This window comes from Podarcis erhardii (assembly GCF_964252035.2).
Source record: "Podarcis erhardii genome assembly, chromosome: 2".
Classification (NCBI taxonomy): Eukaryota; Metazoa; Chordata; class Lepidosauria; order Squamata; family Lacertidae; genus Podarcis; species Podarcis erhardii.
In genome coordinates, this window is record NC_138498.1 from 5,839,820 (window position 1) to 5,855,457 (window position 15,638).

General features: G+C 48.9%; 1 protein-coding gene across 3 annotated transcripts in view; it reads right to left on the reverse strand.

Moving 5' to 3' along the window:
* Positions 1 to 107: 107 nt before the first annotated feature.
* Positions 108 to 15,638, reverse strand: part of CACNB3 (calcium voltage-gated channel auxiliary subunit beta 3) — a 41,823-nt gene continuing 26,292 nt past the window's right edge. For all 3 annotated transcript variants that reach the window (XM_081844818.1, XM_081844817.1, XM_081844816.1), the window contains exons 4-13: positions 13,892 to 14,007; positions 13,366 to 13,418; positions 10,707 to 10,726; positions 9,591 to 9,671; positions 9,298 to 9,356; positions 9,073 to 9,182; positions 6,154 to 6,305; positions 4,514 to 4,609; positions 3,694 to 3,852; positions 108 to 3,286 (exon numbers count right to left, since the gene is read on the reverse strand). In XM_081844818.1, coding sequence (XP_081700944.1) covers positions 2,972 to 3,286; positions 3,694 to 3,852; positions 4,514 to 4,609; positions 6,154 to 6,305; positions 9,073 to 9,182; positions 9,298 to 9,356; positions 9,591 to 9,671; positions 10,707 to 10,726; positions 13,366 to 13,418; positions 13,892 to 14,007 — 1,161 coding nt within the window. In that variant the 3' untranslated portion in view covers positions 108 to 2,971. The remainder of the gene's footprint in view (positions 3,287 to 3,693; positions 3,853 to 4,513; positions 4,610 to 6,153; positions 6,306 to 9,072; positions 9,183 to 9,297; positions 9,357 to 9,590; positions 9,672 to 10,706; positions 10,727 to 13,365; positions 13,419 to 13,891; positions 14,008 to 15,638) is intronic.

Genomic DNA, 15,638 nt, shown 5'->3' on the forward strand with positions numbered 1-15,638 from the left:
TAAGAGTGCATAAACCATACAAAACATTAATTTCTGCTCACTGATTACCCACTGAGCATCACTGTTCTTTACCCGTCATATTCCATTTAAAAAAAGACAAACCAGCCTTGTTTTATAAACAGCAAACGCTTGTTGTTTCAAACCGCTTACAAGTTGTCAGGGAAATAAGTGCTCTCTACAAAAGAATAGTAACAAAGCTCTTGGCATGGCCGACTGACCGGCAATTGCAGGGACAGAACCCGGATATCCCTGGCCCCTGGAGCCGCCTCAGTTCCTCCGGCCAGCCCAGGGCGTAGGACACACACTCAACAACTCCTGATGGTAGCATGCAGTATTTACAGGCTGATTTCTGATAGGTGTGTACGTGGTTTTTAAAGGCAGGGAGCTGCCATCCGCTGCCCAGTGAAGTGCTGGAGGAGGCTGGAGCAAGGGGCGGCGGGAGAACCAAAGGCAGGTCAGCTGAGCCTTTGGGGTAGGAAGGGGGCTTGTGCATGAGATAGGAAGCAGGAAATGGGGGGGTGGGGTTGGCTCTAGCCCTATGCCTCCCTCCTCAAAACAGAATCTGTGAGTGATGCAGGTGGGCATCACTGCCAAGCAGCAACGCTGGCTGGTACTCGCCCACCCCTCCCAGACAGACTATGGAAGATCAAGGCCTCATGCAATTGTAGCAGAGAACTCCAAGGAGGGGGAAGAAGAATAATAATAAAAAATCACATTGTGGCTTTACAACTGATTGTTATCCCACCAGCTCCTCGACAGAAGAGGGGTGGATGTGCACTGAAAGGAGACGGAGAGTCTCTGTGAGGGGAAGAGGAGGTCCAATGAAAGCAGATGCTTGGACTGTGGGTCTAAGGAGATGCATTGCTCGTCCGTTACAGGCTTCTGTGCCAGGGAAAAAGTTGAATATTATATCCCCTGGTCTCTGGAGGCTGCAACTTTTTCAACAGCAGAAGGGTGGAAAGGAGTGCTTCATCTTTTCTCCATTGCCTGTTCCCAACTCAAAATTGTACTCTCCTCCCACCAAAGAACATGCTTCCTCCACCTGCCCCCTCCACCCATCTCCTGTGGATCTGGAGCCCCCATCACTGGAGAAGCAGCTGGGAGAGCATTTTTAGTGCATCCAATTTGCAAATGTTTGCGCAAACCTGCTGCTCCCTATCCAAAATCATACCCTCCCAAATCTGCTTTAAATATATATATATATCTGAAGTGCAGTAGGATTGCAACTTGCACACATTTAACTTGGACGATCGCAGCTTTATGCACTTGGCAGCTGGCCAGCTGATATCGTACAAATTAAACGCACAAAAGGCAGAAAATGCTTTTAAGCTCTCATACTTCCTCACTGGGTTCTGAGAAGGTCTTGTGAGATCCTGGACAGCCCCACAAGATCTCGCACCGTCTCCTGAAGGTAAAATTGCTTGCGTGATGGCGTTTCCAGGGGGTTGTTTTGACGAGACACAATTTCGGCTTTATGTGCTACCCCCTGGAAATTAACCCGTGTGCAAGACATGATTCTACTATATCAGGACTTTATTACACATGTTTGTGTAAAATGTGCAGTTTACCTCTCAGGTTCCTAGGAATTAGGAGGGCTTCCACTTCACAGAAGCCAAACTGGGAGAAAAGAAGAGGAAGGAATTTGGGGCAGTTCTTATGGTTATTTTGGAGCACGAATTTGCTCATAGTGGCATCAAATCTCATGGTGCTCACAGGAGCAATGTCAGGCAAAGGCCATGTAGGGCTCTCCTATTGGTCTTAGCCACGCCTGTGAGTGATAATGCTGAAAAAACAAGCACCCCCACTTATCAGGAGAATATCTCCAGGTGGAAAAGCCGCTGTGGGGTGGCCTCTATGACTGCATGTGGATGCTATCTGACATTTCATAACCCATCATTCACCTCTTGGATTATGCCACATTTTTCCACTGCCATGAATGGAAGGGGAGGAAAAGATGGAAGAACTGTTTCTAGACTGCTACTTTAAGCTACAGGTAAGGGAATCACATTGTTGAATACATATATCTCCCTGCATACAGAAACTAAACATGAAGAAGAAGCATCATAATCTAGCCTTCTCCACACTAATTTTCTATATGAGGGAAATTCCTTTCCAATATGTTTAACTATGCAATTCTTCTACCCCTGCAACTTGAAGTGGTTCAGCCCAGGGGACAGTTAGATCCCCCCCCCCCCCATTGCTGCATATGGCTGTGTGTGATGCATCAAAGCACCTGCACAGTCGCCAATGCTCAGGTGTCATGACTTTACCCACTGCAACTGCAAATCTGAAAATCTACTCGCAGACCACACCCATTCCCACAGCAGACATTTGCGTTCCTCAGCAACCCCAATCATATTACTTCTGAACTGGCCTACAGCAAAGCGTGAGAACGATGCCCGAGTCCTTTCAGCAAAAGCCCACAATCTTGTCTTTCCGCTTGTAATCCATCTACTCCATCTTACCAGGAAAACCGATCCTGGTGTTGCTCCCTGCTAAGCCTCCTTTGTCCTAACAGTAGCCCTGCTCACCTGGAGTCAGAAAAAAGAGAATCACAGCCCTTTCTCCACCCCCTTTTGTGTGCGCACACACGCAATTGCCTCTCTCCTAGAGATGCCCGAAGCCCAAATCCTTCCCCCCAAAACAATGGACCTGGGATGAGAAGCTACCAATGGAATTTACCCTGCAAGGACGTTGTTGTGGCCCTCATTAACCCAAAGCAAAGGTGAGTGAGAGGTTCCACTCGTCCTGGGTGTAGGAATCAGGCAGCTGTGGCTGTGTCTGGGGTTCCATGGATAGCACCTGTATACCAGGGCAGGACCTGTATACTGTGGGGCTGAGCTGGGAGGGGAGGAAGAGAGGAAGGCTTAATACCAGGCAATTGACGTGACTCGGGAGGAGAAGGAGGCCCTATCCCGTTTCCCTGGCTGCCCGGCCCAGAGAGGGTCGGGAGGTGCCCGGCCAGGAGGCCTCAGTAGCTGTCCTTAGCCCAGGGCCGGTTGCGCTGCCAGTTCCTCTCGTTGTGGTTGTGCTCTGTCTCGCGCTCCAGGAGGCGGTCCTGGGAGTCGTGGCCGTTGGTGCTGTGGAGGCCGCTGTTGTGGTTGCGGTGAGGCTGGTACAGGTCAGTGTAGGCATCTGAGTATTCTTCCTCCAGGTGCCGGGAGCTGCGCTGAGAGGCCGCCGTCCAAGTCTTGCGGGAGGCATCGCTGGCCTCGTCCGACTGCATCAGGCTGTCATGCTCCACCGGGGAGCGTTCGTTGCCGTGCTCGCCCAGCGAGGCCTGGTTCTGGAGTGGGGAACCATAAAGCGGGTCACAAAAATCACCCAAGGACACAGCGCCATCTGGGGGTGCATAGCGCGTCTGGGCAGGGCCCATGAGACAGTTACAGTCACTCACACTTAAATCCCATTGAAACATTTCAAACTAAAAATGGCAACCTTGAGCCAACGTACCAGGAAGCAATTCCCACTGGGTATGGAATTGTGTTGCATCTCACACAGCTAGTTCCAGTGGCACTTAAGGGTGACTTATTTTATTTGGCCTGCTATAAGGTTGAGGCTTCTGCACTAACCCTCCCCCTCTCAGCAATTTTCCCCATCAGAATCAACAGTCAGAGATTATGGGACTTGCAGTCCCAACACCCGGAGGACCACAGCTCCCCGCCCCTGCCCCAATTGTTAGGTTATTTGTACCTGCAGGCCTGGAATGGCAGTCGAAGGTGTGGTGAGGTTTTGGCCGCCGGCAGCATGTGCAGGGTGGTGAGTTGCCCGCCAATATACTTCCAGATAGTCTGCCAGGTGTTCGCAAGCATCCTCCAGCTGGTTCTCATCCAGGATCACATCAAATAGTTCCTTGTGGGAAAGGGATGAGGCGCAAGGGTGAGAAGAGGGAGAGAAAGGGATCAGTTCCTCAGAGACCCAGGCACAGAGGGCAGAGAAGTGGGCAGGGTAGAATATGAGGCTTGTAGTGTTGGGTGGAGAACGTAAGCAAGTACCGGGCGGCCTGGCATGGTGTATAGCAAGGGCACAGAAGTGCCACCTTCAGCTCCAACCTTTAAATGTTCTCCCCCAAATTTGAGGATGGTGGACTGCAATCTTAAGATTGTCTGTTAAATGAGGCGGGAGCACTTCTTAATTTCTAGACGAAAAAGCTCTGCAAAGGAATCTCTGCCACTTGTCCTGGCAGGATGTTCCTGAATTCTAAACACATAAGGCCAGATTCAGGTTGCTCAGGGGCGTGGGAAAGGCGCTCTGCACATGCTCAAAGGCACGTTTTCCCATATGAGACGACTTCACATCAGTTTCTTAAAAGACAGAGTGTGGCCATCGATGGCGAAAGCACTTGCCCGGGGTTCCTTCTGCCATTAAGAGCAGAACCAGGAGGTGCCGAGTGGAGGAAGTCAAGTTACAGGAGGCACAGAAGGAAAGTGAAGAGCCAGACAGAGCCCAGGGCAAGACAGAGGCATGTCACACAGAGAGAGAGAGAGACAGACAGACAGACAGACAGACTCACTGGAGGACACTGCACAAGCTTGTCAGCTGCCATCATCTGCACATTGAGATGCTTCACTTGTGACTTCCCTCTGGACTTGATAAGCCTCTGCAGCACCTTCCAAAAAAATATAAAATTAGAAGAGGACACAGCTACAGAGCTGGAAGGCTCCCAGCAGGCCACCTAAAGCAGGCGGGAGGGGTGCATTGGCTGAGATGACTGAGCTGTGAAGCAGAATTTACTATGAAACTATCACATGGTCTCTCTCTCAGCCTCCTCCCTCCACCTCACCCTCTGCAGCTCCTAAAACTTATGAAGCCACGGACTGGCAGAGCCATGGGGCTAGAAGAGGCAGCAGGGAAGCCCAGGCTTTCAGACAGGGAGATGCGTGGAATTGAACCAGGAACCTTCTGCATGCAGAGCAGCTGCTCTCCCACTGAGCTATGACACTTCCTGTAATCCTAAATGGTTTATGGGAGTACCATTAATCCCACACACTCTCATGCTACATGGGTCACCTGACACTGACATTTTCAATGGGAAAGTTCCCGCTGTTGCCACGGCCACCCAACAACTGAACCTCATATGGGAAAATAAAGCAAACAGCAGGAAATCCAAGCACACATTTCCCATGTAGTATTGCTGCCGTCCCTCACAGCACGAAGCTCGACCTGGGCAACCAGCTTGGTTAAAGAGAAGACCTTCTGTGTATAGTAAAGGTAAAAGGGTTGTGCGCTGGTGTGGAAAGTGAGTCAACCTTGTGTTTTTCTTTGGCCCAGCAGCTGGAATTAGAGTGGCCAGGTCTTCACTCAGAGACCTCCCGTGTATCTTCGAATATCCAGAGTAAGAGAGCAGCAACTTTCTCTCCTCACCTGCCACCAGGAGTGGACTTTGGTAATATGGCGTCCTGTGTGAGGAGAAAATGTGGTGCCCCCAGCTCAAGTTTCTTATTTTCACAATAATTCCTTTTGGTACTTTGAGTAGGTACCAGTATTATAAATATAGGTATATTAATGATGATGATAATAATAATTTTGCACCCCTCAGTTCAACACTCTGTGTGGGGGAACCAGCCACACAGCCTTAAATCAAGTGCTGCTGCCACTTCACTGCCCGGTTCCCCCACTGGCACCTGTTGGGCAGCACACCTGGATTCCTTCTCAACAACATGCAGAGTCAATCTGGCTGTCCTAGCGGAAATGAAACCCTGAGCTAAAATGCTAACTTTGCAAATTGGGGATTTCAGGGAGGTGGTATATATAACTCTTTTGGTAAGGTTTTAAAACAGGACTGTGGGACCTGCTGCCCTCCAAACATTGCTGGACTTCAGCTCCCATCAGCTCCAGCCAGCATGCCCAATAGTCAGGGATGGGGAGAGCTTAATATTTGACATCTGGGGGGCCCTAAGCTCCTATCCCTGTTCTGAACATGGTCCTGCCCATTCAGGAAAACGTGGGGTGGTCATAAATTAAAATAAGCAGAAACCAGCTTACCTAGTGAGCTGGGGAACAGCCTAGAGACGGGAGGAATCCATCTCCCACTGCAAAACTAGGGGATAGCAGAAAACACAGCTGGGAGAGCTGAAAGGGGCTTCAGAAAAACAGAGAATGATTCAGAGGAATCCCCTTTGTCTCTGAGGAGCCTTTTCCTCCCCTGCTTACCTTTGGGGAAGAGACCTTGACGTAGACGATGATTGGGGCCAGCGAAGTTTTGGCCAGTTGTGCTGGGTGGTTGATGGTGTCCGCATCCAACACAACCAGCTGCAGCGACTTGGCCAGTTCAAAAATTCGCTCGATCTCGCTCTGGACTTCAGCTGTGAAGCAAGCAGAAGGACAGTTGGCTGGACGCCCCTTTGAATAGGCAGGAAAGAAGGCTCCGTCTGCCTCCTGCCTCAGGCATCTCTCTGGCATCCACACACACTTGCCTCCCTTGAGTCTCACCAGTGGCGTAGTGTGGGGGATGCAGGGGGGGCCGGCCGCACCGGGCGCAACATCTGGGGTTAGGGCAAATCCACGGGTTAGGGGGCGCAAATTACTTGCCTTGCCCTGGGTGCTGACAACCCACGCTACGCCACTGAGTCTCACCTCCACAGCTCCTCACCACCTTTGAAACTACAGTTTTTACTGTAGGCTGGAAGAACTACTTATGGTAAGCTTCCTTCTTGTTTCTAAAAGGATTTATAATTGCCTGTTCAGGTCTCTAGACCCTAAGCGTCTGGGATGTAGCATTGGTGAAAGTTTCAGTTAGGATAGCAGGATGGCAGGCTAGGTTCAGAGGACACAGCTCTGTCCTCTCATCATTTGGGCACTGTCACAGCAGTATCTACTGCCTCAGCCAGCTTCCTCACTCTGCCCAATGGCAGGGCCCTTCTTTGGGTGCAGCGCAGGGACAGGAGCTTGTGGCCCTCCAGATGATGGGAGTCAATCACATGTAATCCTATCTGGGAGTAAGTCCCATTAAACTCAGCAGGACAGAGCTTCTGAGTAGACAAGTATAGGACTGCGCTGTAAGGGACAGGGAGCTACACTCCAGAACTTCCTTATTTCAAATCCTCCAATCTGCCAAGGACTAGTCAGGTGACATTGGAAAGGTTTGCTACTTTCTCCCAGCCTTTATCTGCAATTCTATTGACCTATCCTACAGGGGTTTTGCAAGGATTACAAGGTAACACATCTGAAGTGTTTTGGACATTTGAAAGCACTATATAAATAGATGGTTCATTCATTATTATATTGTCCCACTATTGCTTCTAGTCAAGCAAATTGTGCAGGTTTTTTTTATGCCATACAATGCCCTGCAAAACCTGTTTTCCAGAAGTGAAAATGAGATAAATAACTATCCCACTTAGAAACCAGTTTCTAAAAGAATAATTGTCCCTTTTCAGACTTGGTGGGTCTTTGAGATTATTATTACCCTTCCCCGTAAGCTTGGGAAATGAGCAGGAACCCATTCTGAAAATGCTGTGAGAGGTATATAAATAACAGCAGTGTGTTGCCTCCTGCAGGAAGCGGTGAAATGCAAGACAGCGGGTACATTCAAGGAGAATGAGGAGGCTGCTTCAGGTGAACTGACAGGATCCAGTTTTATAGTACAATGTCAACGTAAGGAGGGAAAAAACACCTTTAATTCTGCTAATGTTACTCATTTTTACAGGGTGACTCTGAGATGCAGCCACATGATGCTTTCGCACTGCGTCTGCATTCTGCGCAAACACATTCCCACATGTGCAACGATAACTACACAGATAGCGTGCAAGAAAACAGCATTAGGGCACTTCACTCAATTGTGCCATCTATTTCTTTTCACCCCACATGAAACTGTATGTTTACAAGAACAGATAATCTAGCTCAGTGCCGTCTGCATTGACTGGCAGTGGCTCTCCAGGGTTTCAGACAAGCAGATACCATATTTTTCACTCTATAGGACGCACTTTTCCCCCTCCAAAAATGAAGGGGAAATGTGTGTGCGTCCTATGGAGCGAATGCAGGCTCCTTGGCTTCAGCGATAGCAACACGAAGCCTCCGAAGCGCAGAGGGAGAGCTCCCCCCACGCTCCGGAGGCTTATCGTTGCTTTCGCTGAAGCCGCCTGAAGCCCCCGGAGCGCAGGGAACTCCCACTGTGCTCCAGGGGCTTCAGGCAGCTATCCGCAAGCCTTCGGGGCGCAGCAGGAGTTCCTGCCGTGCTTCGAAGGCTTGCAGATAGCCGCCTGAAGCCTGGAGAGCAAGAGGGGTCAGTGCACACCGATCCCTCTTGCTCTCCAGGCTTCGCTTCGCTGGAGAGGCGCTGCACAGTTTTCCCTCTCTGCGCAGCACCCCTTCAGCGAAGCGGGAGGAAAAATGTAAGGGGCTCCATTTCTCCTGCCGCTTCGCTGAAGGGGCGCTGAGCAGAGAGGGGGAGAATTTTTTTTCCTGTTCTCCCCCTCCTATGGTCTGGTGCGTCCTATAGAGCGAAAAATACAGTAATTCTTAGCCCCACCTGGAGATGCCAGGGGTTGATGCCTGGGGCCTTCTGTGTGCAAAGCAGAGGCTCTACCACTGAGCTGCAGCCTGTTCCCAATAAGGATACATAGAAGGTCTGGTCTCTGCCCAGGAGATTTTAAAACTGTGTTTCCCCTGTTGTGCTCAGACGAGCAATGAGAGCATGACAGCAACATATACACAAACCAAAATGATCTCTCTCCCCCCCCAAAGTTTTAAAGTTAATAGTTTCTGCAGGCATTTCTGAATCCTTGAAGAGTGAAGCCTGTATGCTTTCAGGGAGCTTGCACCCAGGGCCCTCTGTGGATTGAGGCCTTTCAAAGCAGGACCCTGAAATCTACTGAAAGAAAGAAAGAGCAGGAGGTGGCTGTGAAGGAAACAGTGCTGTGAATTCTGCTTAGAAACTTGCACAATTTGCATCCAAGAGCGTCGCTTGAGACCTACCCACACCAAGAGGAAAATCTAGAGGACCTTTCTCCCTGGCACACTCATTTTCTATAAGCAGGGAATCTGGGATGCAAGACCAAGGAACGCCATGGCTATGCCAGACAAGCTGCTCGCCTGCCAACTCCGGTTGCCACTGTGCGACCTGCTGGGACTCACCGATACTGGACCGGGTTGTGGATCGCTCAATGATGGCCCGCTTGCCTGGGTTGTTCAGCACTGAGCGCTTGGCCAGTGACAAGTCAGCTGTGACCCGTGTGATGGAGATTCTGAAAGACAGGATGACAGGCGACAAGACCATTACCCAACACTCACTAGCGGCACAGGAACCAGGCAACGGGGGGGGGGGTCGAAATTGCTCTTCATTTCAGAATAGTGCCTTACCTGCCATCGAATCTGTGCTTGAGAAAGTCAAAGAGAGCTTTCTGCATCATGTCTGTCACCTGAAAAGAAAGGACAGAGCGCAAGAGGGCAGCGATGCTGGTCAAATGACTACCACAGCCAAGAATTTATTTGTGACATGGGAGCTATTTTGTGCTGGTACCCGCAGCACTCTTAGGAATATACGAGTACTGGCAGCTCGTCTTCCCCCCGCCCCTACCAAAAATGCACTGGCTACAGCCATATTTCAGAATGTGGGTTTGGGGCAGAGTTTTGTCCCTTCCACGTTCCCATACCTCATATCCTTTCAGGGATGGCCCCACCAGCACCACCGGCCTCATGGAGGGCACGACATCGTAAGGTGGGATGTGCTCTGTCTGTAAAAAGGAGGGTGTGTCACAAAATGGCTTTTCCCTTCCTCTGCAGCCCAGAAAGTAGGAGAAAGGAGAGCAGTAATGACAAAGTGGGGGCTCTCTCCATTTCAACCGGAAACGCATATACGCAATCCCAATGGATGATGAGGTATCAGATACCACCCCTATATCCCTTTTGCTTTGCTACAATATCATATCAGTATCAACAAGCTACGAACTCCTTGCAACATGAAATGGCCTCTCCTGCTCAGCCCCAGTCCCTCTTCTCTGCCCTACACTGCCACCTCCTACTGCGCCCTCAGCAGCCACCCAAACCACTACATGTGGGCATTTTTCTGGGTGGAAGGGAGTAAAACACTGAAAGGGGAGAGCAAGCTAGTTTCTCACCAAAAAATGGGAAGAATAGAACCTGTACTCCCCCCGTTTAAATGAAAGCTGGGAATCAAGGAATTATGGCTAAACTAGGGACAGCAATTGTCCCCTCCTTCCTGTGGACACCCGGGCCACCAGCCTTCTCCTCCTCTCACATTTTTATGCTAAGCATGGGGAGGAAGCCCAATCAAAAGAGGTTTAAAAGCCTGCTGCCTTTGCATCCTGGTCTACATGGAGCAAAATGCCCCCCAGCACACATTGAGGTGGCCCTGTAAGGGGGGAAGACCCCCATCACTGCAGGCTGCTCCAGCCAAAGGCAGCTCCACCTCGAATGCCATTCTAGCATGAAATCCACTCTGTTCAAAGTTAGGTTGCATACACATGTATGTGCAAAGCACATTGGAAGCACATTCCGCGGGGGCCCCTCAAAGAATTCTGGGCACTGTAGTTTGTCAAGGATTGCTGGGAATTGTAACTCAGAGGTGAACTACAGTGCCCAGAATTCTCTGAGGGGGGAAATGTGTTTCGAATGTGGTTTAGAGGCATACTGGAAATGCAGCCTTGGACAGGATGGCCTCATAGTTCACCCCGTCCTCCGCTTGTAGGACTGGCTAGCAGGGAAAAGACACAGCAGAGAAGAGGGTCATCCCAGCATTGAGTCCTTACCTGCTTTTGCTTCTGTTTGGCTTGTTGGGGGGAAAAGAAAATACGGGGTTGTCAACAGTGAAGTATCAGCAAATGAACAAGACTACACAGAGGACAAGGGGCCCTGCAGTTTAAGAGCTTTAATCCATTGGGAGTTGGAATTAGGGTGGGGGGGTGACTGCCTTCCTGTTTCCCCTTCTCCCCGGCCTCAACCTCGCAAGGCATCTCTGGCCTCACTGTTGTGGCACCCCCTGAAGCACAGCACCAAGTGTGGCGCCGGTTGTGCAACCCTAAAACAACCTCTGATTTGCCAAATCATGTGACAGGGCAGGCACAAAGTAAGCCTAGGCCAGGCATGGCCAAACTTGTCCCTCCAGCTGTTTTGGGACTACAACTCCCATCATCCCTAGCTAACAGGACCAGTGGTCAGGGATGATGGGAATTGTAGTCCCAAAACAGCTGGAGGGCCAAGTTTGGCCATCACTGGCCTAGGCCAATTTGTCTTAAAGGGATACATTTGAAGTCAGCAGTGGCTTTTGCATGTATGACATTAAAAGCATTTAACATTTGGTGCTCAGGGCATGGCATCCAAATTTTGTGCTAAGGAAAGTGAAATCCAGAAAAATGGATGCACTGCTGTGTTTCCCTCTTTGACTTCAATTCTCTGTTCTTTCAGCTTCCAGTGTGGTTGGCAGCAATATCTATCTTTCCCCGCCTGCACTAAGAATCCGGTGCTCTTCTTTTACTTGCATTATTTATTTGTCACATTTATTCGTCGCTTACTACATGTCTCAAAGCAACTTACAATGATAAAAGAGCACAATAATACAAAAGTGAAAACACACCAAAAAGCTAAAAGAAAATTACGGACTCAAAGAGCCTGTCCTGAAATTGCATAAGGACATCTCCCACTCCAGCCTATTAAAAGAAAGCACCAATTCAGGCTAGGGGAATCATCACACTGTATGAGCCCAATTCAAAGCTAAATGTCTGGATGTAGAGGAATTTTATATTTTTTTAATTATTAAATTTGTATACTACCCTTCATCCACAGATCTCAGGGCAGTTCACAACATAAAAATAAAATATAAAAGTAGAAAATACATGATAAAAACCAGAACAAGAACCAACCAACCAGTAAGTCCCCCTCTTTGCCTGGCACCTAAAAAGCTGATAGTGATGTCGCCTGGTGCATCTCTCTAGGGAGAACATTCTATGGTCAGGGATCGATCCACTACTGAGAAGGACCATTCTCCTGTTGCTGCCTTCTACACTTCCCTCACACAAATAAGGGCCTAGCCAGAAGTCAGCAAAGATTTTAGCCACAGGCTGATCCACCGTCCCTCAAACCTTGTGGTGGGCAGGAGAAGTGGCACCGGGGGCGGGGGGAGCTGGAAGAAGAGGCGAGGAGGGCAAGTAGTCCTCCTCCCCACCCCCCAACCCCAGCCGCTGCACTTATTTTCCCAAGGGCTGCCACCACCACTGCCGCTGCTTCTCGTGGGTAGGCAGAAGGAGCTTGTCCTCTCCACTCTCTGGCCTACAGGAGCACCAGGGCAGCGGCGGAGGGGAGATGAGCGGCGCGAAAGGGCTGGCTCTGGAAAGGGGCTGCTTAAAATGGCGCTCAACCAGCTCAGCCCAGCCCTCATCCTCCTCTAGGCAGGGCGGGGAGAAGCCAGGAGGAGGGAGGGAGGAGGCGCCGCCGCGGTGTGTATGAAGTTGAGGAGGCAGGATGGAATGGTGCGGGGGGGGAAATGGTGCAGACCGAACAAACAGAATCCCCATGCCGATCCACGGACAGTCCGTGGGCCGGATCCTGAAGGCAATTGGGCCTGATCTGGCCCCTGGGCCTTAGTTTGCCAACCCCTGGCCTAGGCTGACAAATGCAAGGTCTGGGTGGGTTCAGGCAGAGAGAGCCAGCTCTTCCCTTTTGGCCCTGCCTGTCTAACCACCCCTCCAGCAAGATCTTTTTTGTCTCTCTCTGTTTCTCAAGGGGGAGAAAGAGCTGGCATAGGTGAAATGCCTCTTCTACTACAATATCTTCAAAGAGTGTCTTTGGGCATATGCAAGGAGCCTTGCCACACGTGAAATTCCCAAGACAATAAAAAAATCTTTTTGGCTCCAGCAGGTGGTGCAATTTGACACTAGCAGCTGGCTTCAGAACAGTTTATTTTGTCAGAAATTTTTCACCTGGCGAGTACCTTCACTTTTTGGTGCCTGCTAAAAACATTCATGTTTAGGCAAGTCTACCCAAATATGTAGAATGCTGATACGTGTTTTAATCTGCTGCTTATTGCTTATTGCTGCTTTTAATTATTTTCTGAATGTTTCAAATAGCTGTTTCGAACTGTTTATATTGATAATTTTATTGTTTTGTTCTTTTTGTAAATTTCTTTGAGTTTTTTCCCCCTTACAAACAAGTAGTATATCAAATTTAAGAAATAAATAAACCAAACCAAACCAGAATTGTTTCAAACAAAAGTGTGGCTGGGTGGTTTTGCTTTGCTTTTCTGTCTGCAAAAACATGCTAAGATTTCACCAGTCATTTTCAAGCGTATCGTTGCAGCCGTAAGGGCTAGGATCTTGCTTCTGTGGTTTAATAAAATCTAAGGGGTTCTCAGGCGGTTGCATTCAGGGCTCCCACAGAAACACAGCAGACACTCAAACCTGTTTAAGGTTTTACCTAGTGATGGGGGAGGCGATCGCCTGTTGCTGATGGCGGGATTACCAGACTGCCTAATTGAGGAAGAAAAGAGAAAGTCAGTGTGGCAACTGGAGAGAAATGTGGAGCTCAAGCTTGTGTGGATGTGCTTGTTCCGAATAGGAAAGCAAAGTCTGGAAGATTCAGCAACTGCTTAAAGAAAGCACACCCTCCCACAGTCCAGTTTTCTCAATGGAACAAGGGCCAGTGCTGTATACTGAAGGTGGCTCACAGGACCTAAGTTAGCATCTCACGTAGCTCTTCACTGATGCTGAACTTAGAATTAGCATCAGTGTCCCTTAACATGTATATTAAAAACCATGCACAGTATCACACAGCGGTTTGAGTTTAGCTACCAAAGAACTTAGATGGGGGGGTGTACACAGTACTACTGCCAGTTTTACAAACCTGCCTCCCACCACAGAAAAGCATCACACCCCTTTCTCTTGCTGGTGTGGCTGACTGAGCCAGAGTTATGTGCCATCCCACCCACTGAAGGCCCTCTTACCTGGCTTTCTGCTCCTGCTTCAGCCGAATGGCCTCCAGCCGCTGCGGGCTGGGGATGAAAGCGATGTCTCCCCCCTCCTTCACTAGCCGCCCGATCCACCAGTCATTGCTGTACTTCTACAGAGACATCATGGTAGAGGGTCATGAATTAGACTTAAGGCTTCACAGATCTGTAGGGTCATAGACCCGTTAAAGACACCTTCCTACCATATACAGTGGTACCTCAGGTTAAGAACTTAATTCATTCTGGAGGTCTGTTCTTAACCTGAAACTGTTCTTAACCTGAAGCACCACTTTAACTAATGGGGCCTCCTGCTGCCGCCGCACCACCGGAGCACAATTTTTGTTCTCATCCTGAAGCAAAGTTCTTAACCCGAGGTAATATTTCTGGGTTAGCAGAGTCTGTAATCTGAAGCATATGTAACCTGAAGCGTATGTAACCCGAGGTAGCAGTATAGAAAAAGAGGGAGGGAATGCAAAGTATCTCTCACTTGTTAAACTACTAATGTAAACAACTGATATATTTTTTACTATTTTTGAATCCTCAAGATGAGTAACAATATGTTAATTTTAAAAAACAAAAAACCAAGCCAACATCTATAAATCTTGCAGTAGCTAAAGATCTGACCCTTCAGAACCAGAAGGCCATGACCAGATTTCAAGTCACATATTAGACAGACAGAAGAACCACTGGTTGTAGCAATCAGAGAATCGGCAGGATTTAATAGATGAGAAGCTAGCACTGTAGAGGAAGTGAGGAGCAGATGGAGCTCATTCACCTGGAAAGGCATCCCATCTAGGAGAAGGAAAACTGAAATTAAACCTTCGCTGCCTTGGGGGATATCTCTGGAAGAAGAAGAATAGTACCCTACACAAATCCAGAGTGAAGTTCCTAAAACGGTTGGGTGGCATCTTGTGGGATGTAAACACAGGAGCAGTCAATGACAACATTCCTAGAGTGTACATGTTAGAACATGGGGAGGGATGTCTGTCCAGCAAGCAGGTAAACTTCCTGGGGACGGACTTCCTCCGCATGTGACCAGAGGTGGGTGTGGCCTCACCTGTGCAGGTAATGATAAAAGCACAGGGCAGGCAGCCACTCTCTCTCTTGCCTCTTGCCTCTTGCCTCTCTGCCATCTTCATCTTCTGAAGGAGCAACATGCCCTCTTGGCTCCCAGCCAAGAGAGGACAGTAATATCTTGCTATAAGATAGTTTCTAACTGCATGTAACCTTTTTAAGCCTGCCTACCTTCTGGGATCATATTGTGAACAGAACGTGAGTAAACTCTTTTATACTTTTATAAAGACTGTGTCGTGTCTTGTATTTTAAGAGGGAACAAAAGGGGAAATTACCAGAGTAATTATTATAGAGGTTCTAGCGAACCTGTGCAAGCGTTACCGTTGCGAACTTAAAGGGGAATGTCTATAAACTCTGCTGATATTTTGGGAACTTGTTAGTACAAGTTGGATAAGGATATAATTAGTCAATATATCCTCTCCTGCACCCCAGAACATTCCCACAAAGGGTTATTGGGCCCAGTATTGCATATTTCTGCGTATTTTTGAAGGATTGCATTGGATTGTGATTTTGAGTTGAGTAGTATTTTTCTGAGTTAACTTCCTGGTAAGCACATGGTCCTTTGTTCCATTGTGCAGTGGGGATTAAGAACCCCCCCCCCCTTCCCTCAGAGTTCACAGTGACCCAAGGCAGTGAAGAATTGTTTTGTATTTTGAGATCTTTGAGATTT